Raw genomic sequence first — 25783 nt, forward strand, 5'->3', positions numbered from 1 at the left:
CCACAACAGAATGTTGTTCAATCAGGTGAGGTTATCCCACCCAGGAATAATTGCAAATGTCCTGTGTGATGAAAGAGGCCAAAAGCCCTGTTAATTTTTACTTTTTAAGCCCACTGAGTTAGTGTTAAATTGAATACATGTATGGACAAATTGGGGATTAATAAGAATCACAGTGTTTTGTCCAATTATTAGTTTGTTAAAATAAATTTATCTTGGTTATGATTATGACAAGTCATCATGTAATTATTCCAGAATATGTTGTGAGCCATAAAAGGTCATTATTTCCCTTATCAGAAGTCTAGATTGCAGGCAGCTTGCTGCTGTTATGGCTCATATATACATACTTTAGGTAATGAATCCTAGAATTAAAGTTTGTTTAAAGACATATTAGTTAATAAAAACAAAACTTCTGGTTATCATCAATTGGTAAATGTATTTTTGGGAATCAAAGTGACCAGACTGAGAAAGACAAATACCATATGATTTCACTCACATGTAAATCTAAAAAACAAAACAAATGAATGAACAAAAGACAGAATCAGACCTATAAATAGAGAACAAATCAGTGGTTGCCAGTGGAAAGGAGGATGAGACAATGGGCAAAAGGGGTGAAGGAGAGTGGGAGATACAGGCTTCCAGGTGTAGAATGAATGCAGCATGGGAATAAAAGCTTCTGCCCAGGAAATATGGTCAATGATGATGTAATAGCATTGTATGGTGACAGATGGTATCTGTGCAGCAGATGCTACACTTGAGAGCAAAACATAATGTAGAGGGATGTTGGATATTTATGTCGCTCACCTGAAACTAATGTAACTAGTATGTTGACTATGCTGAAAGAAAGAGACTAATTCCCACCCCCCTGACCAAATTAACTGAGAGTTTTATATTTTGATAATACTTGTTTGGTTATTTCACATTTGGAGATGTGATGTAAATAACTTTGAAATAATTCCATATTAAAATATATTGGGGTGCCTGGGTAGCACAGTCAATTAAGTGTCCAACTCTTGGTTGCAGCTCAGGTCATGATCTCAGGGTCATGAGATCAGGGTCCCTCTCAGGCTCCACATTCACACAAAGTCTGCTTGAGATTCTCTTCCCCCTCCCTCTGCCCTCCAGTTTGTAGGCACTCTCTCAAAAATAAATAAATAAATATTTTTAAAAATGAGATAAAATACATAGAAAATAATAAAATTGTTGAAAATATTAAATGTTTTCCATATGACATATTATGATTTGATTTGAGTTTATTTCAGTCAACTGAAAACAGAAGTTTATATAATCCAACTTTTTATGTAACTGGACAGCATCAACTCTTCCTGCTGCAAGGCATAAGGAGAACCCAGAAAGAACAGATGGAGACTACTTTCTGTTACTCATCAGGGTAGCCATAACTTTCAATAATCATGTTTTACTAATTTGGACTGAAATTTACGTATTTTAGTTTTCAGAAATCTTCTTGTTTGGAAGAAGAGATTAACTACTCGGTCACGAATTTGCTTGGTCTTGACACCATACACCAGAGGATTGACTGTGGGAGGCACCAAAAGATACAAACTTGTAAAAATTATATGAATGCTTGGAGGTACCTTCTTGCCAATGCGGTGAGTTAGGAAACTAAACAGCGCAGGTGTGTAGGACACAAGTATAGTGCAGACATGTGCAGCACAGGTGCCCAGTGCCTTCGAGCGGGCGTTCTGGGAAGACAGCCGGAAGACTGCCTGGAGGATTTTGATATAGGATGTGGCTATGAGCCCGAGGTCCAACACCATCACTGAAAGGGCCACAGAGATTCCATATGCTCTGTTAATGAGGGTGTTGGCACTGGCCAACTTCACCACAGCCATGTGCTCACAGTAGGCATGGTTGATGACATATTTAGTGTAATATGGTAGCCTTTTAATAAGAAGAGGACAGGGCAAAACCATAAAGGCAGCTCGGGTCATACCAGCAAGACCCATTTTAATGACCATTGGTGGTGTCAGGATGGTTGTATAACGCAGTGGGATACAAATAGCTACATAGCGGTCAAAGGCCATGGCAACCAAGAGGGCTGACTCCATTATGCAGAATGTGTGGATAAAATACATTTGTGCTAGGCAGATACTAAAATCAAACCTGTGAGCATCCAACCAGAAGATACCAAGCATCTTAGGGGTTGTGGAAGAGGCAAGAGCCATGCCATTCACTGCCAGCCTGCAAAGGAAGAAATACATAGGCTGGTGGAGGCTTGGTTCTAGTTTGATGGTGATGATGATTACGCTGTTCCCCAGCAGGGCCAGGGCAAACAGGAGGAAGACAGGGATGCCAATCCAGCGATGAAAAGCTTGCAAACCAGGAATACCAACCAGGAAAAAAGATGAGATGTAGTGATGTGTAGCATTGTCTGCCATGTTAAAACTGGAAAGTTTGCAAACTTGGATGCAAAGTAGACAGGCTAGTTCCCTATGGGCAAAAATCAGGTTGACAGAAAGATTGATTCACTATATGGAGACTCCAGGCACACTAAGATAGCCTATCTAAAGGGTTGACTCTTCCCTGAAACTTCTGGAAGCTGCTGGGTCAATCACTTCACTATTATGAACCTCAGGATCTTCATTTGAAAATAAAAAGTTTGAATCAAGTTCTTTTTAAATTTTCCCTTCTCTGTTCAATCTTATTCTTGTCTACACTTTGATTTTTATTATCTACCAAGTATACAGGTCATGATAAAATTTCTGCTTCTTTGTGCCTAGGAGTTTTCTGAATTGTGTGACATCAACTTTGCTTTAAAAAAGGTAAAAGCCACTTCTTTCAGGAAATTCTTGATCAAGTATGGAAATACATGCAGGCATACACAAACACACAGGTGCCATGCATGCATATATATAATAATTCGTAGGTTATGTAAAAGGCAATTATAATCTTAACAACATGGTAGTCTACAAATAGTCAGGAATGCAGAATAAGAGAATAAGAAATCCAAGAAGCTTAAATATAGCCAAAATTCTTGTGAACATTACAAATAATAAACACATGGAAAATGCTTTCTTATCTCAGAAAAGATCTTAAAGATAATCAGAAGGATAGGTTGTTAGAAGCATGTATCAAAAGTGAGGAATATCAACTGAAAACAGTAGAAAAACATGAATCTGCCATAGAGTTTTAAATTAACATTCTCCAGAAAACAGGGTTTTTTTTTTTTCCAATGGCTATATCTCCACAACTTTTTATATAATTCAAAAGCAAGTACCTATATGAGTACATTTTTCAGTCCATCCAATTTTAATAAGTGTATACTATGTTTCAAGTAATAAGGAAAAACTGTTTTTTTTTGGGGGGGGGGCGCCATCCAAGGAAAGTTAACTTTATTCAACATCTCATCAAGTTACCATACACCACTTTTTAAAAGATTTTATTTATTTATTTGAGAGAGAAAGCACAAGAAGGGGAGGTCAGAGAGAGGAGCAGACTCCCTTCTGCACAGGGAGCCCAATGCAGGACTCAATCCCAGGACTCCAGGATCATGACCTAAGCTGAAGGCAGTTCATTAACAAACTGAGTCACCCACACATCCACCATACACAATTTTAAAAAAGATTTACATGAAAGTTAATTTAACGTTTTAAATGATAGGGGAAAGATGTAAAGTAAAGAAGTTACTTGCCCTCAGATTTTCTTTCTTTCTTTCTTTCTTTTTTTTTTGGAAAATTTTATTTCTTCATCCTTTCAGATAATTGAAACAATGTTATCAACACACATTTTCCGCTAATGGGAATAATGCAAGTTCATTTGGTATTCTGCCTCCTCTGACTCCTGGCCTTGATCCTAGCTTTGCAACCACCATTGCCTAATGGTAAGGAAGAACAAAACAACTTCCATCCAGTCTCCCAGGTCTGAGTGCCACAAGCATCTTCTCATGATCTTTCACTGATCTGGTCCTTTTGGTCTAGTAGTGGCCCTCAAACCTTCTTCTGAGGATCAGATTTCCTCCTAATATCATAATTCTGGAATGCACACTCCAGTCTTCATAACATGCCTTTTTAAAATTTGTAATTGTCCCCAATATCTGCTCCTAAACTCAACTGATATGAAAGTTCAATAAATATTAATAAATATTCCTACTGACAATACCTCTTTGTTTGAATGTCCATATAATATCTGTGAGGGAAGAACTTTCTGTTTGTAATATGCATATTGTCCTTTTAAGCATATGCTACTCTGGACCTATGTGAATAAATATCTGAGATATTTCCTTATAAGAAAGTGAGAATTCAAATTTGAGTTAATCATTATAAATATTTCAGGAGAATTCAGAATTTAAACATTATCCCAAATACAAAGGGCCAGAGTTAGGTTAGGGATTGCCACATTGGATGTGAGCCCCATAACCTCAGGTAGAATGGTATATAGATATAGATATAGATATAGATATGGATCATACTTGATGAAAGATATCAAACAAGCAGCAATTTTAGCAAACCCCAAAGTGGGGAAAATATGAAGAAAGCCACACTTAGGCATATCATAATCAAAGTACTGAAAATCAATGATAAATGTGATTGGAACATTCATTTTAAGGAACAGCAATAAAAATGATGGCTATTTTCTCATCAGAATCAATAAACTTCAGAAGATAACAAAACCATATATTTGAAGAAAAAAATTGGCAATCTGAGATTCTACATGCAGAGAAAATATCTTTCAAAAACGGGAGCATAAGAACTTGGGGCAAGAAACTTCTAGTATTGAACATGTAAACTATAAAAGATTTTTAAGTTTAATATAAAGAGTACTTGATACCTTTACAGGTTTTTTCCATGTTTCATGATTTTTTCTCATTTTGGGATAACCAAAAATTCAAGAGGATATTGTCAGAGAACTAGGTATGCCGCAAGTAAATAATACACCTAGAAACATAAACATGATTTCTAGGTAGAAAAAAATTACATAGAACAAAATGTAAGTGTAAGGGCCTGGTTGGCCAGAAGGAGCCATTTCATTGTGAGCTTGGGTTGACCCTGCCCTTCCTTGAGGAACTTGTCTGCAGGCCCCTGATATGGGGGGCAGGCCAGCTGGATGGAGACATCCAATCAGTGGGGTGCGCATATATTTGCTATGGTGAATTGAAATTCAATTGGCCACCCGTATTGCTGACCGAGCCTGACTGTGCAGTTCTCCCTGTGTGTTGCAATCTCATCGGCCACCTGTATGTGAGCCGTACTCAACCACCTCTATAAAGGTTAGTCTATGAGGCAGGGGAGGAGTAGTGATAGTGTCGAGGACATGGGGAGCGTCAGGGTCATCAGGAGCAGAGCAGCATCGTGGGAGCATCCGGAGCTGCATCTTCAGGAGCGTGGGGAGCTGCATCTTCAGGAGCGTGGGGATCGTGGGGAGCATCGTGGTCATGGGGAGCGTCATGGGCCTCACTGTGGAGCGGCCTTGCCAGGGAGCAGCACGGCTGGGAGCGTTGTCGTTGGGCAGTGGCCTTGCGGGGTAGCAGCACAGAGGAGAGCGTCGTTGTAGGGTAAGGGGAGTCGTCGGGGTCGGTGTCCTGGTCGTCGTCGCCTCTTTGTAAGAGACAGCCCCGACTGGTCGGTTTGATTTTTGATGCTTGGCATGAAATAAAGCTTTGCTTGACTTTCGCTTTGTGTCAGTCTCATTCCTTTGATCATGGACCCAAACCAGTAAGCTTAATTGCTTTGTGATACATAATACTAACAAAAGTAGGTCTATAGACATCAGTAAATGTACTTTATAAGATATTACTAAAAGGCGCCTGGGTGGTTCAATCAGTTAAATGTCTGCCTTTGGCTTGGGTTATGATCCCAGGGTCCTGAGATTGAGCCTCAAGTAGGGTTCCTTGCTCACCAGGGAGCCTGCTTCTCCCTTTTCCTCTGCCCCTGCCCCCACCCCCCGCTCTGCACTCTCTATCTCTCTCTCTCTGTCAAGTAAGTACGTAAAATCTTAAAAAAAAAAAAAAAAAAAAAAGAGGAAATACTAAGAGAAAGATTTTAAGTAGCTTCAGTTTATAGAGGGACCAGGCTCTCTTAAGGGCATTAGAATGTGTAACAAAAGGAGCTATAAGTGAAACAACGCAAAGAGCAGAGCAGCCTATTTTGAATGAAGTCAATAAGGTCATTCATTACCTTATATTTAGCAGACAGATTGCCCTGGAAGTCAGAAAGCCTGCTCACACCCTCTGGCTTCCTGATAGTTCTGTTTTTCCATCTGTTTCTGAAACATACAGATACAATGTTCCTTCTGCCACCTGGACTTTAACAATTTTACCTGCATCTGGGTTAGTTAGCAGAATCCCTTGCTGGCAATCTGCCACTCGAGAAAGCATTGTTCAAGGAGAGAATGCAATGTTTTCTATGTGATCTGTTTTATTATATATAACATGTTTATACCATGTCTTAAATAATATCACTTCAAGATATCCCACGCAATATTCGCTATTTGCCTCAAAGCTCCCCTACCATCTGCCTGTATCTCATTTGCTGGCAATAGCAGTCAGTCACACAGACATTTAAACTAAAAATCTCAGAGTTATCCTTGACCCTTATGTTCTATGTTGGCAAATGGGGAAGGTGGTGGTTCCACCACTCCCTAAATATCCCATCATCAACAAAGACATTCCTCCTCCAGTTTAATCAAAGATTACATTCTCTTAATTTTCATCAATACTGTGCTTCCTTTCAAAAAGCAGTACAGTGTAGAAGTATAACATTATGTCCAGAGGACAGCTATGTGCTGAATTCTAAATGGGTACACAGGGAATTATTTTAAGACATGGAAAACAGCATTTTATGACTATGTTTTTGAGTGACAGACATAAGTCCAAACCATCCTTATTTCTGTTCATAAAGGAATGTGGTAATACATAATATGTTATTCTATATTTGGCTTTCTATTTTTCCAGAAGCTATTATTACTCCAAATTTTTCTACCATTCAAGGAAGAAGTCAAGTATATTAAAATAGTAGAAAGCAACAATATATGTGTGCCAAATATATATATTTTCAGCCCCTTAAACTTTCTGGGATTGGGCGGAGGGCTTGAGGGAAAGACTTCTGTGTATTTTGAAAGATAAAGCCAATTTATTTTTCCCAAAAAGAAAAAAAGACATAGAAAAGACAGAAAACTTAACTCATATCTGCAGCTGCAGCTTCATCCCATTAAAATTTACCCCATTTTCCATTTAAAAAAAAAAAAAAAGACGGGCAAAGAAGCAAGGAAAAAGGAAAAGCGCTTTCTTACATAGATGCTTCTCTTAAATTGTCATAATCTGGAGTTCAGGAGCCTCTCCCCTTGGGCTGGTAATTTTCATTTCACTGCACTTTCATACCTCCCACTTCAAACACTCTTCATCCGCAGCTTTGACATCTACAAATAACTAGTAGATCTCACACATATTCATTGAAAACTTTGCCATATGGCTTGTACTTTACATTTCCACCTGCATTGCTATTATATTAATAGATGACTTTGAAATATTTATATTTAGATCCTTTCTAACCCACTGGCCTCTAAAGATGAATTCACTACATTATACATGACCCCGCACACATCTATCATCATCTATAACTGTTGCTTCTTTGAAAACCTAAATTCCAAAAAATGCATCACGGGAATAGCATTTCACATTCTTTTCCCATACTCTAACACCTAGCATTATTAATCCCTTCTCTCTAGATGAACAGATTTTGTGGAACATCACTTCAAACTTTTACTAATTAGCATATCTAAGTATCTTATTCCACTGTTTTTGTAGGGACCAAGGATAGGCTGCCCCATTTTAACATGAAGGTTACTCTGAGCTGAAGGCTATCAAGACCCTACTGGCTTGGGGCGCCTGCGTGGCTCAGTGTGTTAAAGCCTCTGCTTTCAGCTCAGGTCATGATCCCAGGGTCTTGGGATCAAGCTCTGCATCGGGCTTTCTGCTCAGCAGGGAGCCTGCTTCCCTCTCTCTCTCTGCCTGCTTGTGATCTCTGTCTGTCAAATGAATAAATAAAATATTTTTTAAAAAAGAAAAAAGAAAAAACCCTACTGGCTCAAGAGAAACTTTTGTCCCTCTCTTAAGTACATTGAATAATCCAAATTGGGAGTCTTTCCCAGAATAATTAGCAGAGATAATCTCAGTGACCCATCTATACAGTTGGGCAAACATCTGCTCTTCTTTCCACCCTCTGAACTGCATTTTTTCCCTCTGCAGTCCACCTTCTCTTTTAGTTCAGGATGCCATATAGACCTCATTTTACCTCACTAGATCTGGAACTCCCATGTCTGTGCGGATTCTCTATATGCACACTATAACATTTTTTTTTTTTTCTTGTTATTCTGTCTCAGGTCAATTTTATACTTGGTCCAGCTTGAAGGACTTTTGAAAGGAGACAGGAAATCTTCCTCTAGGACACTTTCTTTTTCTTCTATTTTTCAGCTCTTCCACGTTCCTATGTGTTGAGCACTCCTGGGGGAAATCATAGCTACAGGGATCAGCCTTACTTCAACCCTTTCTGTTTTTCAAACTCTAAGATTCTGGTAATAAAAATATATTTCATTTTATTGTGCAGTTTTTAACCTCTATGAATATTTCTTTCCTTCTCTAGTACCAAGTCACATTACTCAAATATAATGTCTCTTATAAACATGCATTGTCATTTCTCTACCTAGAGATAGTCTTTTCTAACTTGACTGCCATCTGACTGATCTATAATAATACCTCATATAATAACATGAATTGTTTTTTTCTGCAAATCTTCAGATGATGGTTTTCCATTGCAGTGTCCAGATAAGGTCACTTATTCAAGAATCCTTAAAATGTATGACACAGTGACTCTGGGGACATTATGGCCTCTGTGGACCGAGATGGTAGCCATGCCTGCCTTGTAATGTAATATTATGATGTTCAAGGTTCTCATCAGGTTTAGGAAAGCCCAGAAGTCCTTTGATTATATCCACAAGAGATATGGAGATGGAAGGTAAACAAGAAAGGCCAGAATTACACAGAGACATAACACTGGGGCATCCATAGAACACCGTCACTCCCCAGAGTTTGTGGATAAAGCTCATCTGTTTCTATTTGGGGAAATACTGTTTTTAGAGACAGACCTATAGTACTCGATGTCACTGGACTGTTAATCTTCCCACAGAGAATGTTGTAAGAAGATAAATGAGAAAGAGTTTAGTGTAGACAGTCTGGTGATTCCTATTGAGCTCAGGAAATCATAAGGCCTGAATAAATAGTAATTCATGCTATTTCCAGATCCCCATTTTATTATTCTTTTCCCTTGTGCCATTTTACTGTGACCCAATGTGCATACGCAGTTACTTTGTATTTCTTCTCACCAGGCTCATGGGGGTTCATATGTACTCACAGATTCATGTGTATTCTCTATCCTCCTGTCAGTAATTCATACGTTATATTTCTTACTTCTCTGGATTTTAAATCTTTGATATTTTCTAAAATGTTAAATAAGTGATGCTGCAAGTTTTCATATATTTCAGACACTGCATTTCTTTTATTGCTAATGTGTCTGAGTGTCCTAACATATGCTGGAGAGACACTTGTGCCTTTTCACTCACATAAAGTAGTTGATTTAACTGATTATTTTTATTTAGTATGGTTTTATTAATACAGTATGGAGGTTCTTCATAAAGTTAAAAACTTGAATTTGAGTTTTTCTTGTTGACTTGAAGGTGCTTCTTGCATATTCCAACCTAAAACTAATGCTAAATTCTGCCAATGGCTTCTGCCTTGGTCTTACCTGTTAATATTCTCCATGAGGAAAAAAAAAAAAAAATCCTCCATATTGATGTAAAGTTATCCAAATTTTGCCCATTTTTGTAATTGTTGCTTTTAACATTTTTAATATTTTTTAACATTTTAAACATTTTTCCCACCTTTTCCCTTGGATTTTAATCCCACAGATCTATTTTCTGGACTCATTTCCTGCCTAAGCTCTGAAAATCTAGAATAATGACCCTGTACGTATGTGTTGGCCACTCACCTTCCTTCCTTTCCCCCTTGGTTTCTGAGTGATGTCTAACTCTTGGCTTTTTCCAGCCTGGTCCATCTCAACCTCTAAACACTAGTTTTATAATTTTCCTTAAAAATGAACACAGTTCATTCTTTCTTTCCCTTTCTTCTTATTTCTCTTTTCTATTAGAGAGCCAGTGCCATTAACTTCAAAATGACCTTGAAATTGCATAGAAGTAATCTTCTTTCATATTTTCCACAACATTTGTTTCCATATCATCTTGTCCATCTTGGAATAGTATGAATGTTCCCTGAAATGAAAAATTATGGGTCTTGGGCCATGTTAGTAAATTTTAGTGCAAGAAAATAATCAACAAAACTAAAAGACAACGTATGGAATGGAAAAAGATCTTTGTAAATGGCGTATCTGATAAAGGGTTAATATCCAAAATATATAAAGAACATATCACACACAACACCCTAAAAACAAATAATCCGGTTAAAAAATGAGCAGAAGACATGAATAGGCATTTTTCCAAAGAAAACATACAGATGGCTAACAGATGCATGGGGAGATGCTCATCACTCATCATCAGGGAAATACAAATCAAAACCATGATGAGATACCTCACACCAGTTGGAAAGTGTAGAAGTAACAACAAAGGAAACAACAGATGTTGACAAGAATGTCAAGAAAAGGGAACACTCTTATACTACTGGTGAGAATGCAATCTGGTACAGCCACTCTGAAAGACAGTATGGAGGTATGTCATGAAGTTAAAAATAGAGCTACCCTACAACCTAGCAACTGCACTACTAGATATTTACCCAAAGGATACAAAAATACGATTTAAGGGGGCACATGCATCCTGGTGTTTATAGCAGCATCATCAACAATAGCCATACTATGGAAAGAGCCCAAATGCCCATCAACTGATGAATGGGTAAAGAAGAATAATTTACAGAGAGAGAGAGAGAGAGAAATATTACTCAGACATCAAAAAGAATGAAATTTTGCCATTTTTGCAATGACTTAGATGTAACTAGAGTGTATTATGCTAAGTAAAACAAGTTAGTCAAAGAAAGATAAATACTATATGATTTCACTCATATATAGAATTTAAGAAACAAAAGAAGTGGACATGGAGGAAGGGGGCAAAAGAGAGGTTGGCAAAGCATAAGAGACTCTTAACTATAGAGAACAAACTGAAGATTGATGGAGGGGTAGTGGGGGGGATTGGGTAACAGGGTGATGGGTATTAAAAAGGACATTTATTGTCATGAGCACTGTAAGTAATGAGTACTAAATTCTACTCTTGAAACCAATATTATACTACATATTAATTAACTAGAATTTAAATAAAAACTTGAAGGAAAAAAAAAAGAAAACATGCCATATGTACTTCAGTTGCATAAAGTAGTAATTTCTAGCTTATTTAAGTAAAAGGACGTGTTTTGGACAAGCTTTTTATCTACTTGTATAAGGATAATTTTGCTTTTAGCAATTGCATATTGAAAAAAATGCACTCACTACTTTATGTGAGTGAAAAGGCACAAGTGTCTCTCCAGCATATGTTAGGACACTCAGACACATTAGCAATAAAAGAAATGCAGTGTCTGAAATATATGAAAACAACAAAGTAATATTGAATTAATTGCACATTATTAATCATAGAATTTATATACTCTGAAAAACACATATACACATGTAAAATTTTATTTGAGTAATCTATAAAAGATGCTTGGTAAATGCTTGAAACTTATATACTGTTTACAGTGAGTCCATGGCTCTCCAGGAATCAGAACCCTGGGTTGGGAACCACTGACATAATGGATTTTTTTTTTTTTTTTGATCTTCTTGATCTCTGCTTTCATCATCCTCCAAATATTCCTTTTCTACTTCTATTTGATTATTAATAAATCTGTTTTGGCAATATAATAGATAGATAAAGAATTTTTATTATGAAATAAAAGTGATAGCCTAATTTTATGCCCATAGCACTAACATTATTTTGAGTAAATAATAAGTGGTTTTAGGAAATTAGGATGTTCTGTGACAATTATGACTCTAACTGAAAAAAGTTGGTCTTGATCATAATACTAAATCTGAGTTTGGTTTCACATAAGTTACCATGTAATTCTACGAGGTTATGTTGTCAGCCTCAAGGAGTTAGAATTTTTCCTTATACTAATTTAGACCACAACCAGCTTGCTCCAAAGAGTTCCCATGGAGACATAACTTTAGCTAATGAAAACAGGGATTAAAGTTTGCCTCAAAAGGCCTGTGAGCTAATCTAAATACTCTGTGGCGTTTGCCATGACAGAAAATCTTGTCTCTATTTTTAAAGCTATTCCTTTCACCAGTGTTCAGTTGCCAAGGTTATGGTGTTAGATACTTTAGAGCTCAGAGAGAAAAGTTTGGTCATCTCTCCACAAATTATTTCCTAAACTTAAAGTTAAGCTCACTTTCTTGAGTTATCCTATGGAAAATGTTTCATCTTAAATTCATTCAGCCAAGATTTAGTGATGTTTAAAAGTGTTTCTGTAATGTCCCTAAAGACTTATTCTGATTTTTTTTTTCTGTTCTTCCATTTTGTCATCATGGAAATATTGAAGGACTCCAAGAAAAAAAAAAAAAAGTGAGCTTTTGAGTTTATTTAATTCAAATATTTAGTTAAACTTTTGGGAAATATTTAATATGCAACTTTTAAGATAAAGAGTACATCATGATGATTTATAACATTAATAAATATTAGCTAATGACTTCCAAAGGTATGCAAATTACAGGACAGTAAACATTTTAACAACTCCCCATCTAACCTAAATAAGAGATTTCACTGTTCATATGTGTAATATTTATCCCCAAAAATCTTTTGCTAACTTACATTCATATTAAAGCATATGCAAGTCTCTGTATCTTAACAACCTCAGTAGCACTGGATTCTGGTAACCATGTTTTATGTTTCCAGTTGTATACCAAATACAAAGTTGTATTTGACCTACTATTCTAAATTTTGTGATTATTTAATTTTAAATGAAATTGAACATATTTTAATATTTATTGACTATTTTAATTTCTTTTTTAAAATTTTATTTATTTATCTGATAGAGAAAGACACGGCAAGAGAGGGAACACAAGCAGGGGAAGTGTGAGAGCGAGAAGCAGACTCCCCACCAAGCAGGGAGCCTGATGCAGGGCTTAATCCCAGCACCCCAGGATCATGACCTGAATCTAAGGCAGATGCTTAACAACTAAGCAACCCAGACATACTGACGATTTAAATTCTGTATTGTTTTTATTGGTTTATATATTTTTTTTATCATATTGATTTGCAATGTATTTTGCTTGAGTAAACTAATTTTGTCATGTGTTGAATTACAAATGCTTAAGAGTTGGATATTTCTTACTGTTTTTATGTATCTCTATATGTGTATGTGTGTTTGTATCAAATTACTGATTTTCATTTTATGAACTCATTTTCTGTCCATATCTGGAACCAATAGCTTATTTAAAAATGTTTTTTAAAAGAACAGTTTTTCCTTAAGTTTACAGTTTTAGTTTTATATGTATGATATTGGTATAAATATAAATAATTTTGGAATATTGTAACAACTGTGTTTGTGTTAAGAAATTAGGTATAGGGCAGGGGAATGAGGTCAATAGGTGATGGGCATAGTGTGGTGAGCACCTAGTTTGTATGTGGGTAGTGAATCACTAAATCCTACACCTGAAATTCAAGTTGCACTATATGTTAGCTAACTGAAATTTAAATAAAAACTTGAAATAAAAAGAAATTAGGCATATATTTATCTCTAAAATTGCTAAATGATTATTAAATAATCTCTATTTTCTGAAAGAATTTAAATGGCCCTAAAAATTCATTAAATGTATTCATTTTTTCTATATATCTACTGTTAGTTCTGTACTTAAGATTCTGTTATACTGAGATGTGTGGGTGTGGGTGTTCCTTTTTCTTATATCTTATTGTACAAAATATTGTTGGTTTATATGTATTTTATTAATTTTAGAAACTACTCCCAAGCTTTCCTTGAAATGTATTTTTTTAAAAATCTATTTATTTATTTATTTATTTATTTTAGAGCATCTCTCTCTAAAGCTGGCAAAGGGGCAGAGGAAGAGAAAGAGAAAGAGAAAGAGAAAGAGAAAGAGAAAGAGAAAGAATCTTCAAGCAGACTCTCCACTTAGAGGGGAGTCTAACGTAGGGCTCAATCCAGGACCCTGAGATCATGACCTGGGCTAAAATGATGAGTTGGAGATTTAACCAACTGAGCCACTCAAACACCCTTGGAAATGTAGTTTTTAAATTCTTTTATTTCTCTTTTAATCTTCTCTAAGAAAGTATAAAAATTTTGTGAGGTTAAATATATTGTTGTTTAGTCAGTGAAACTATGGAAATGTTTTAGGAGAACAGATACAGTTATGTACAGTAGGAACATATTTCTATTTCAGGTGTATGCCCTTACAACCACTACCTGAGTTTTAATGATTTTTTTTTCCTTTGTTTTTTTAGGGAGAGAGTGAGTGAGAACAGTGAGAAGGGACACCCACTTGCGCCCTGGGTGGGGGAGGGACAGAGAGCAGAAGAGAGAATCTCGAGCAGGGAGCCTGACCCTAAAACCCAAAGATCATGACCTGAGTGGAAAGAGAGGCGAACACTCAACTGCCTGAGACACGGAGACACCCAGACACCCCTAACGCTTATAATTTTAACAAATTGTTAGAAAAGAAATTACTGAATATAACATTTAGAGTCAGTTTGAAGTCACTATGAACATTATTTTCTTCCATCTCATATGAACATTTTAATTAATTTTTAAATTCATCTCATTGACTAATTAAGAAATAACATTAAATTATTAACATATAGTGAAAGTTCTTGACTTTTTCCATACTTTAAAGAAAATTAGGACAAAACCCTATGAAAAATCTTTTTTTTTACATAATCATTGCTGTTTTAAACTCCATCTCTTTGATTATAAGTTGAATGGGAAAAAATTACTTCTTAAATAGATTCAGACTGGTGATTCTTTTCAGTTCACAAAGAGGCACGAATAATCCATTATATGTTTTAAACCAGATTTGTTTACAATGTAGCCTCATTTACATTATGGAAATTACTTACAAGCTTTTAATCATTTAACAATTTTTCCTTATTTTTGAGTTGTGAAATCTACATTTGATACACATTTAGATGTATTTTAATGGGAAGTAGGTAAAAGGGCAAATGTAATATTGTAAACCCAATGCCATATTACCTTTGAAGATTGCAAGTTATTTTTATTTTCAATCCACTGCACCATTCATGATTTGTTCAAATCTTGAGTTCCCAAAATATAAAGACTCCAAAGGAATCTTATAAGGAGATGAACTACTTACCAAGTTTGCTCTCAGAAGCTTATGGACAGAGTTCCACAGAGTAGTAAAGATCAGCTCTATCTAGCCCATATGCAGGAGTATTTTTCCTAATTTGGTGAATAGGATGAGAATGATGAAGATAAGTTGTTGCTACAGATTAAAAAAGATAACAGTATTCTCTCTCTTAAAGATCCTCAAGAATGACAATTTTACATAGCTACCAGTACAGACTAGGTTTTATTACTTTCCCAAGTGGCTAGTTATCTGACCTCACATTAATTATTAAGTAAACATGGTTTGCCATCAGTAGGAAAGCCCCTACAAAAAAAGAAAAGTTTTTGCCTTGCTGATATTTATCAAATCTAGAAAAGATAAAAGAAATTCCTATAAAGCAGATCAGTGAAACATTTATTCTATACAGTAAAGGATATGAATTTCTGTAAGACTCAAATAAGATTGTCAGGTTGGTAGTTATTTAGAGATATGTTAAAAAAAAGTGATAGAAATTCTTCTGAGAAGCAGGAAACAGAGTTGTCTGTTGACAAATTAATGTGAAGACAAGGATGATTATGCCTTGGAATGACTCTACATCAAACTACAAACCAGTCTGAAAACATCACTTAACGTTGGAAACCAACTGTAATGTCTACATTGATCAAGGCAACCATAGAAAGTGGTGATAAAATTGTACCTCCGGGGATGAATGTACACTGTGTGTTTGGATGGCTTTTTTGTAGGTATTCTTTTCAAGTTAAACTTTTCTGGACAATTGTGAATATTACTTTTTATAGGCAGAAATGATAATGAAATGTGACAAATGACTCTACTATCAGAGCTTCAAACTTGGGTTTGATTACTATTGATTACCATTTTTTTAAAAGATTTTATTTATTTATTTGACATATAGAGATCACAAGCAGGCAGAGAGGCAGGCAGAGAGATACAGGAAGGGAAGCATGCTCCCTGCTGAGCAGGGAGCTGGATGGGGAGCTTGATCCCAGGACCCAGGGACCATGACCTGAGCCAAAGGCAGAGGCTTTAACCCACTGAGCCACCCAAGTGCCCCTTGATTACCATTTTTGATACTTACAAATCCTTCAAGTAATGGCATATCCTATAAGTCTCAGTTTTCAATTGCCTTATTTTTAACTTTATTAAATAAATATATTCCTCCCCTCTCCCCGCCTGAAATTTTCTACATGTAAACCACTTGCATCTCTGTAATCTAAAGTGCTTCACTCCCTCTTCATGGAGAACCACTTCTGAATTCTGCCATGGATCTGTTGGGTCTTCACACTGTAGATGATAGGGTTCATCAGCGGTGGGAAGATGATGTAGGTGTTGCCCATGAGGACATGGACCGCAGGAGACAGGTGTTTACCAAAATGGTGCACCATAGTCAGACCAATGATTGGGATATAGAAAACTAGAACTGCACAGATGTGGGAGACACAGGTCTGTAAGGACTTGAATCGCTCCTCCCGGGATGCAATAGTCAATACTGAGTGCAGGATCAAGATGTAGGAGACAAGAATGAATACTGCATCCAAAAACAGTGTGCAGATCACCAGAGCCAAGGCATAGAAGCTGTTGAAGCGGATATCAGAGCAGGCGAGCCGAAGTAGGTCCTGGTGCAGGCAGAGAGAGTGGGAGAGGATGTGGGAATGGCAATAGTGAAAAAACTTGAGGCGGATTATGGGAGCAAGGATGAATGCAAAACTCCTAACCCAAATTCCCAGCCCAATTATTATTATTATTATTATTATTATTTTTTTTTTTTTTTTGACAGAGAGAGAGAGGTCACAAGTAGTCAGAGAGGCAGGCAGAGAGAGGAGGAAGCAGGCTCCCGGCTGAGCAGAGAGCCCGATGCGGGGCTTGATCCCAGGACCCCAGGATCATGACCTGAGCCGAAGGCAGAGGTCTTAACCCAATGAGCCACCCAGGTGTCCCCCAAGCCCAATCTTAATGATTCTGGCACTGGTTAGTATGGACGTATACCTCAGAGGATTATAGACTGCTGTAAAGCGATCAAAAGCCATGGCCAGAAGAACTCCAGACTCTGAGAGACAGATGGATGAAATAAGTTTGGGCAATGCAGGCATCCAGGCTGACTTCCTGACTGAGTCCCCACAAGATCCCTAGCACTGTCCGTACTGTGGACAGCCCCATGCACAGGTCAGTGAAGGCCAGCATGACCAGGAAGTAGAACATGGGCTGATGCAGGCTCGGCTCTGTCCGAATCACATGAAGCACCAGGCAGTTCCCTGAGAGTACCATAGCATAGATACAGGAGGAAAGGATGGAGAGCCAAGGGTATTCATTCCCGTTCCGGGCCAGGGAAGCCTGTTAGGAGAAATGTTGAGGAATTGGTGCTGTAAGGTGGAAAAGCAAGCATGGATGATGTGAGGTATTTTCTCTATGAGTCAATGTTGGTGTCCATTTGCTAGGTAACTTTCATACAACTTGTATTCTCATATAGGATCAATCTGAGCAAAAGTGGTGTATGTATGTATTACAGAATTCTTTAAATTAAAAAGTCACATTTATTGTTGTTCACATCTGTTATCCAAGTACCCCTCGACATTTAGGAATCTTGTTTTATTTCTACCTAGAAAAATACGGAGCGTAGATGAAGGAAAAAGTGATCCTAAATAGATTTTGTCTTTTCTCAAGCAACTAGCAATTATGATAAATTTTGACTTTCCAGATGTCTACTAATCTTTCAGAGTATTTGTAAAAAGTTATTCTTCATCTTTTGAATGCTGTTCAGTCTGTCTCTTCATACAACCAGTGATTCCAGCTTTCTCTTCTATCTGCCAATTACTGCTCAAGTCTCAACTCAATTGCAAAAACTCCAAGATACATTTGTTTCTCTGCTCTGAAGAAAGTAGATTGTATCTTTGTAAGTGCTTATACCAAGAGAGAGCTGGAGGGCCATAGTATATAACATCAGGAAAGATATGGATATAAATGGACTGCATGTCCCTAGAGATATTCTGTTCACATTTCAAAGGGAATGTTCAAAATAGTCATCATCTGCCTGCAATCTGGAATTAGCCATGGGGAATGCACTTGTTTTATTTAACAGACACATACTCCATTTAAAGTTCAAACACTGTTTTAAAACTATTAAAAACTATTACAGAAACTAATATAACACTGTACGTTAGTTATACTTCAGTTGTGAAGTAGATAATACCACACAAACCCTACGTAGTGGGCACTATTGTGAGCCCTCGTTATAGATGACTACATTGAGTTCAAGAGAGATTAAGCAGCTTGCTAAAGTCACACTGTAGTGAAGATTTGAAATCCTTGCCGGCTGACTCCAAGGCACATGCTTTGAACTACTCATCTCTCTGTCTTCAATTTCATTGGGATCACTTCAATGCCTGTTGCTTTCATAAAGCATGAGGTTTAAAGGTTTCAGGAGTTCTCTCTAATCTTTAAATTTATACTAAGAGTATCTCATTTATCAGTTCTATTTGCTTTCTGCAAGATCATCAGTGAGTTTAAGATCCTCTATCATATTGCCTTCCTTCACAAACCAGGCTTTCAACTCTCACCAGCTACCACAAGGTAGATACTCTGTTTCTTCTGTTGCTCTGGAGACTTTCCAGTCTTTGTGAGCAACTGATTCTCAGCAATCACTAATTTTCTCAATAGAGCTTCTCTCCAGCTCCTGTCGGCTTTACTGAGGTAGAGTGGACTCATAGCATTGTGTAAATTTGAGGTGCACAACATGTTGTCTTGATATTTTACATATTTCAAAATGATTACCGCCATAACATTAGCTAACACACAGTTAAATTTATTTTTAAGTATTTTATTGTTTCTATGCTAATGTAAATGGATTGATGCCCTTATTTCTTTTTCAGATGTTTTGCTATGTCCTGTAACTTAACTGAATTTATTGATTAATTCTAGCTGTTTTTTTTCTGTTTGTTTGCTTCTTTTGTTTCTGTGTCATCATCAGGATATTCTCTATATAACAGAATATCTGCCAACAAAGACAATTTTACTTCATCATTTCTTATTGGGATACCTTTTCTGCCTTTTCTTGTCTGATTGCTCTGTCTAGGATTTCCAATTATGTAGAATAGAAGTAGGGAGAATGGGCACAATTGTCTTATTTCTGATCTTAGAAGAAAATCTCAAACTTTTTGCTGTTGAATATAATATTGGCCATGGGTTTGTCGTATATGGCCTTTATTATGTTGAGGTATGTTTCTTTTATACTCAATATATTGAGAGTTCTTATCATGAAAGGATGATATATTTTGTCAAATGCTTTTTCTGCCTCTACTGAGATGATTATATGATTTTGTCCTTTATTATATTAATGTGTTGTATCACAGTTATTAATTTGCATATGTTGACTTATTCTTTCATCCCAGGGATAAATGCCACTGAATCTTGATGTATGCTTTTTTAATATACTGTTCCTGCTTTGTGTGTTCAGAGTGCTAATATTTTATCAAGAATTTTTTCAAATGTATTCATCAGAACTATTGGTCTATAGTTTCTTTTCTTGTAGTGTATTAATCTAGGTTTGGTATTAGGATTATGTTGGCCTTGTAAAATGAGTCTGGAGGTGTTCCTTCCTCTTCAAGCTTTTGAAAGAGTTTGAGAGGGTTGGCATTAATTCTTTTTTAAATATTTAGTAGAGTTCACCATCACATCTGATCCTGGGCTTTTCTGTGTGCAATGATGGATTACTGATTCAACCTCTTTATTCATCATTGGTCTGTTCAAATTTTCTATTTCTTCATTATTCAGTCTTTGTAAGTTTTATGTTTTAGGGAATTTATCCTTTTCTTCTACGTTATCCAGCTTGTTGGTGTATAATGTCTGTAGAAGTCTCTCATTATTTTTTGTGTTTCTCTGGTATCAGTGGTAATGTCTCATCTATCTATGATTTTATTCACTTGAATCTCCTCTTATGTTCTTCATAGTCTAGCTAAAAGTTTGTAAATTTTGTTTATCTTTTACAAAAATGGCTTAGTTTAATTGCTCATTTCTACATTTCTTTATCTCCATTTCATTTCTTTCTGCTATGATTTTTGCTCATTCTTCCTTCTTTCTTTCTTCTTTCCTGTCACCTTGGGCTTAGTTTGTTCAGTTTCTAGTTTCTTTTTTCTTTTTTTTCCAATGGTATTAAATTTTATTTGAGAAACATGATTTCTTTTTTTTTAATATTTTATTTTTTTATAAACATGTATTTTTATCCCCAGGGGTACAGGTCTGTGAATCGCCAGGTTTACACACTTCACAGCACTCAGCAAAGCACATACCCTCCCCAATGTCCATAACCCCACCCCCCCTAATCCCAACTCCCCTTCCCCCAGCAACCCTCAGTTTGTTTTGTAAGATTAAGAGCCACTTATGGTTTGTCTCCCTCCCAATCCCATCTTGTTTCATTGATTCTTCTCCTACCCACTTAAGCCCCCATGTTGCATCACCACTTCCTCATATCAGGGAGATCATATGATAGTTGTTTTTCTCTGCTTGACTTATTTTGCTAAGCATGATACGTTCTATTTCCATCCATGTTGTCGCAAATGGCAAGATTTCATTTCTTTTGATGGCTGCATAGTATTCCATTGTGTATATATACCACATCTTCTTGATCCATTCATCTGTTGATGGACATCTAGGTTCTTTCCATAGTTTGGCTATTGTGGACATTGCTGCTATAAACATTCAGGTGCACGTGCCCCTTTGGATCACTACGTTTGTATCTTTAGGGTAAATACCCAGTAGTGCAATTGCTGGGTCATAGGGCAGTTCTATTTTCAACATTTTGAAGAACCTCCATGCTGTTTTCCAGAGTGGCCGCACCAGCTTGCATTCCCACCAACAGTGTAGGAGGGTTCCCCTTTCTCCGCATCCTCGCCAGCATCTGTCATTTCCTGACTTGTTGATTTTAGCCATTCTGACTGGTGTGAGGTGATATCTCATTGTGGTTTTGACTTGTATTTCCCTGATGCTGAGTGATATGGAGCACTTTTTCATGTGTCTAGCCTCAGCAATCAGACAACAAAAGGAAATTAAAGGCATCCAAATCGGCAAAGAAGAAGTCAAATTATCACTCTTCGCAGATGATATGATACTATATGTGGAAAACCCAAAAGAATCCACTCCAAAATTGCTAGAACTTATACAGGAATTCAGTAAAGTGTCAGGATATAAAATCAGTACACAGAAATCAGTTGCATTTCTCTACACCAACAACAAGACAGAAGAAAGAGAAATTAAGGAGTCCATCCCATTTACAATTACACCCCAAACCATAAGATAACTAGGAATAAACCTAACCAAAGAGGCACAGAATCTATACTCAGAAAACTATAAAGTACTCATGAAAGAAATTGAGGAAGACACAAAGAAATGGAAAAATGTTCCATGCTCCTAGATTGGAAGAATAAATATTGTGAAAATGTCTATGCTACTTAAAGCAATCTACACATTTAATGCAATTCCTATCAAAGTACCATCCATCTTTTTCAAAGAAATGGAACAGATAATTCTAAAATTTATATGGAACCAGAAAAGACCTCGAATAGCCAAAGGGATATTGAGAAAGAAAGCCAAAGTTAGTGGCATCACAATTCCGGACTTCAAGCTCTATTACAAAGCTGTCATCATCAAGACAGCATGGTACTGGCACAAAAACAGACACATAGATCAATGGAACAGAATAGAGAGCCCAGAAATAGACCCTCAACTCTATGGTCAACTAATCTTTGACAAAGCAGGAAAGAATGTCCAATGGAAAAAAGACAGCCTCTTCAATAAATGGTGCTGTGAAAATTGGACAGCCACATGCAGAAAAATGAAATTGGACAATTTCCTTACACCACACACGAAAATAGACTCAAAATGGATGAAGGATCTCAATGTGAGAAAGGAATCCATCAAAATCCTTGAGGAGAACACGGCAGCAACCTCTTCGACCTCAGCCGCAGCAACATCTTCCTAGGAACATCGCCAAAGGCAAGGGAAGCAAGGGTAAAAATGAACTTTGGGATTTCATCAAGATCAAAAGCTTTTGCACAGCAAAGGAAACAGTTAACAAAATCGAAAGACAACTGACAGAATGGGAGAAGATATTTGCAAACGACATATCAGATATTTGGACTAGTGTCCAAAATCTATAAAGAACTTAGCAAACTCAACACCCAAAGAACAAATAATCCAATCAAGAAATGGGCAGAGGACATGAACAGACATTTCTGCAAAGAAGGCATCCAGATGGCCAACAGACACATGTTTCTAGTTTCTTGAGGCAAAAAGTGAAATTGTTTATTAGAAATACTAGTTTCTTAATGCTGGTGTTTATGGCTATAGAATTCCCTCTTAGAACTGATTTTTTTAATTGCATAGGTTTTAATTATAGCATGTTTTACTACCAAATATGAAGTCTATTTGAGTCTTATTCCAAAACTTTTAAATATGTAGGGAAGAAACCCTCTCTATTTAGTGTTTAAACTGTACTTTGCTTTGCCCCTATGGGTCTCTTTTTTCTCACAGGTTATACATTATTTCAAAATTTCCAGAAAACAGAAGAAATGAAGATGAAAGAAGGATGAAAAAAGTTAAGAATGATTTCTGGGTATATTGTTAACAAAACCTTTGTCATTTTTTCCTGAGAAAAAGATAACTTTTCTTCCCTTAATTTTTCTGAATTGTATCTGTTCAGTATTTTGGTTCTACATGGGAGCTCAGTTCTAATATCTTCAACATCTTTCCTATATTTCTGAAATGAGTGTGGGGACATGAGTCTTGTGTAGTTAATATGAATCACAGTTTCTGCATTGCTAATATTGTTAGTATAAGCAAACAATGTGATTTGTGGCATATATTCTTGTGGATTTCATTTACCTTTTAAATCTTGGCTTCTGGAAATTAAAAAAGGTTTTACTTAAATGTGTATCCAGTATTTCTAAGTGTTTATCCCAGAGGGAAGTTCAAATATTTATTCCACAACATTAAAGGAAATCAAAGTCTCTCCACAGTTTCTGTAGTGTAGTGTTCCTAAACTAGAGATTTTTTTTTCTGTTTTAAAAATTAACATATAATGTATTATTTACCCCAGGGGTACAGATCTGTGCATAGTCAGACTTACACACTTCACAGCACTCACCATAGCACATACCCTCCCCAATGTCCATAATCCCACCACCCTCTCCCGACCCCCTCTCCCCAGCAACCCTCAGTTTGTTTTGTGAGATTAAGAGTCTCTTATGGTTTGTCTCCCTCCCAATCCCATCTTGTTTCATTTTTTCCTTCACTACTGCTCAAACTCCCCACTTTGCCTCTCAAATTATTCATATCAGGGAGATCATTGATAACTGTCTTTCTCTGATTGACTTATTTTGCTCAGCATAATACCCTCTAGCTCCACCCACATTGTTACAAATGGCAAGATTTCATTTCTTTTGATGGCTGCATAGTATTTCATTGTGTATATATACCACATTTTCTGTATCCATTCATCTGTTGATGGACATCTAGGTTCTTTCCAAAGTTTGGCAGTTGTGGACATTGCTGCTATAAACATTAGGGTGCACATGCCCCTTCAGACCATTACATTTGCTTCTAGTCCTTTTGGCTAAGATCAAGTGTAGTATCAAAACCAGAGTTTTTTAATACATTGAAAATGATCAGGTTGGATGAATTAAACATTTTCAACAATAAATATTTTAAAATTGTTTTCTAAGGTAGAAAGATTATGCAGTTAGGTCCAAAGACTCACATTTAAGTAATTGGAACATTATTAAATGCCATAGCTATGTGATCTTCAGGAAGTTTCCAGTATATATCTCTAACCACGTGTCATTATGTAGTTTTAGATTCTAAGTAAAACTGAGTGGTAAAACCCATGTTAAGTTTTATTTAGCCTACTATATCTAAAATATTATGTCAATATGTAGTCAATATAAACATTTTTGAAGAGACATTTTAAACCATTCTTTCCCAACTAAGTCTTTCATCTGGTCTGTAATTTGTACTTACTTAACATCTCAATTTGGCTTGCCACATTCCAAGTACAAAATAGGCCCTGGTGGCTCATGGATAACATATTAAAGAATGCCACTCTAACCTCAGTTTCTTCATCTCTGAAATGGAAACAATTACAATTTACTTGTATTAAGTGTTTGCTTTATGTCTTTCGTGATTCTAAATGTTTTACAATTTCATCTAACTTAATTGTCAGGACAATCCTATGAAGTAATGTCATCATCCCCACTTTAGATGAAGCTAAGTATCCTGCCCAGGGACAGAGTACTCACAGGTGTTGGAGAAGGGCTTCCAAACCAGAAAGCCTGGTTTATAAGCACATTTTTTATCTACTGACATTAAAATAAAAGATATGTGTGTTCAGTAATTCTAGAAATTTAAATAGATAACAGACATACTCTAATTCTGAGAATTAAATAATGCTAAAATTCCTACTGCAATTTAAATGCTAAAAAAAAGTGCTTGGTGTAATTGCTATTATCAAAGTAGAGACTCAGATTTCAAGCAGCTTATAATAATTATCAACCTTACACAAAACTATTGACTTTGAAGAATGTTTTATTTGCTAGCACATGAAGTCTTTGAATAGTGAAGTCATGTTATCAAAAAAAAGAAGGAAAAGTTGTAACTGTTGTAACTGTTAATAACAATAGGCTGTTTTCTATAGAATATATCTGCTGCCCTTCAAAAAACATGTAAGGACTCATTAGGGAGGGAGCAAGCTACAAGACATTTCTTGATCTCTCTGTCTGACATTTACTCCAAATCTCCCTGGACAGGAGAATTGTAATTGCAAACATGCACTTGTGAGACTATTCAGAATTTGGTGGAGTGGAGAGTCTGCCCTGCAAACACTGCCTCGGGGTTTGCCTTCATTACCCCAAAGGAACACAGCCCTGTAATTCACTCACTCTCAGCCCCTCCTGGGGTTCAGGCTTTACTCTAGTGATTCCCAGACCTGCATAAATTTTGCTTCTCCTAGAATGGCCCTGCCACTGGGACAAAAGGAGGAAGAACAAGATCCATTTTCAAGATTGGCGCGACCATCTCTACTGTGAGTGACAGTTGTTCTTTTTTAAGGCAGCAAAAACAACATGTCAGATGGACAACATGACTGAGAAATGAATTCTCCAAGTGACTGAGTGTTTTATGTAACAGGCAGAGGTTAATCTTATAGCCCGTGGCAGTGATTTGCAATTTAATTCACCAGGTTTTATTTTTTTTTTTTTATTTTTTTATTTTTTAATTCACCAGGTTTCAAATGCAAAAACTCAAATGTGTTTTCTTTTTCTACTTGGTGTACTTAAACTTCATTATTATACCTTCACATGCCAGAAATCATTTTTTTCTCTGTTATTTTTAGTATATAGCATTGAAATAGAAGGTGACAGTGAGATTGTGTATATGGACATGGATTC

The 25783-nt window shown here is 36.5% G+C and overlaps 1 protein-coding gene and 1 pseudogene across 1 annotated transcript; both read right to left on the reverse strand.

The window, feature by feature from the left end:
* Window positions 1-1400: 1400 nt before the first annotated feature.
* Window positions 1401-2396, reverse strand: LOC131835816 (olfactory receptor 52P1-like). Its single transcript, XM_059180560.1, has one exon. The coding sequence runs from the start codon at window positions 2394-2396 to the stop codon at window positions 1401-1403; it is 996 nt and encodes a 331-aa protein (XP_059036543.1).
* Window positions 2397-16576: 14180 nt separating this feature from the next.
* On the reverse strand, window positions 16577-25777 carry LOC131835870 (olfactory receptor 51V1-like; annotated as a pseudogene).
* Between the last annotated feature and the right edge of the window lie 6 nt (window positions 25778-25783).

This window comes from Mustela lutreola, chromosome 1 (assembly GCF_030435805.1).
Source record: "Mustela lutreola isolate mMusLut2 chromosome 1, mMusLut2.pri, whole genome shotgun sequence".
NCBI lineage: Eukaryota > Metazoa > Chordata > Mammalia > Carnivora > Mustelidae > Mustela > Mustela lutreola.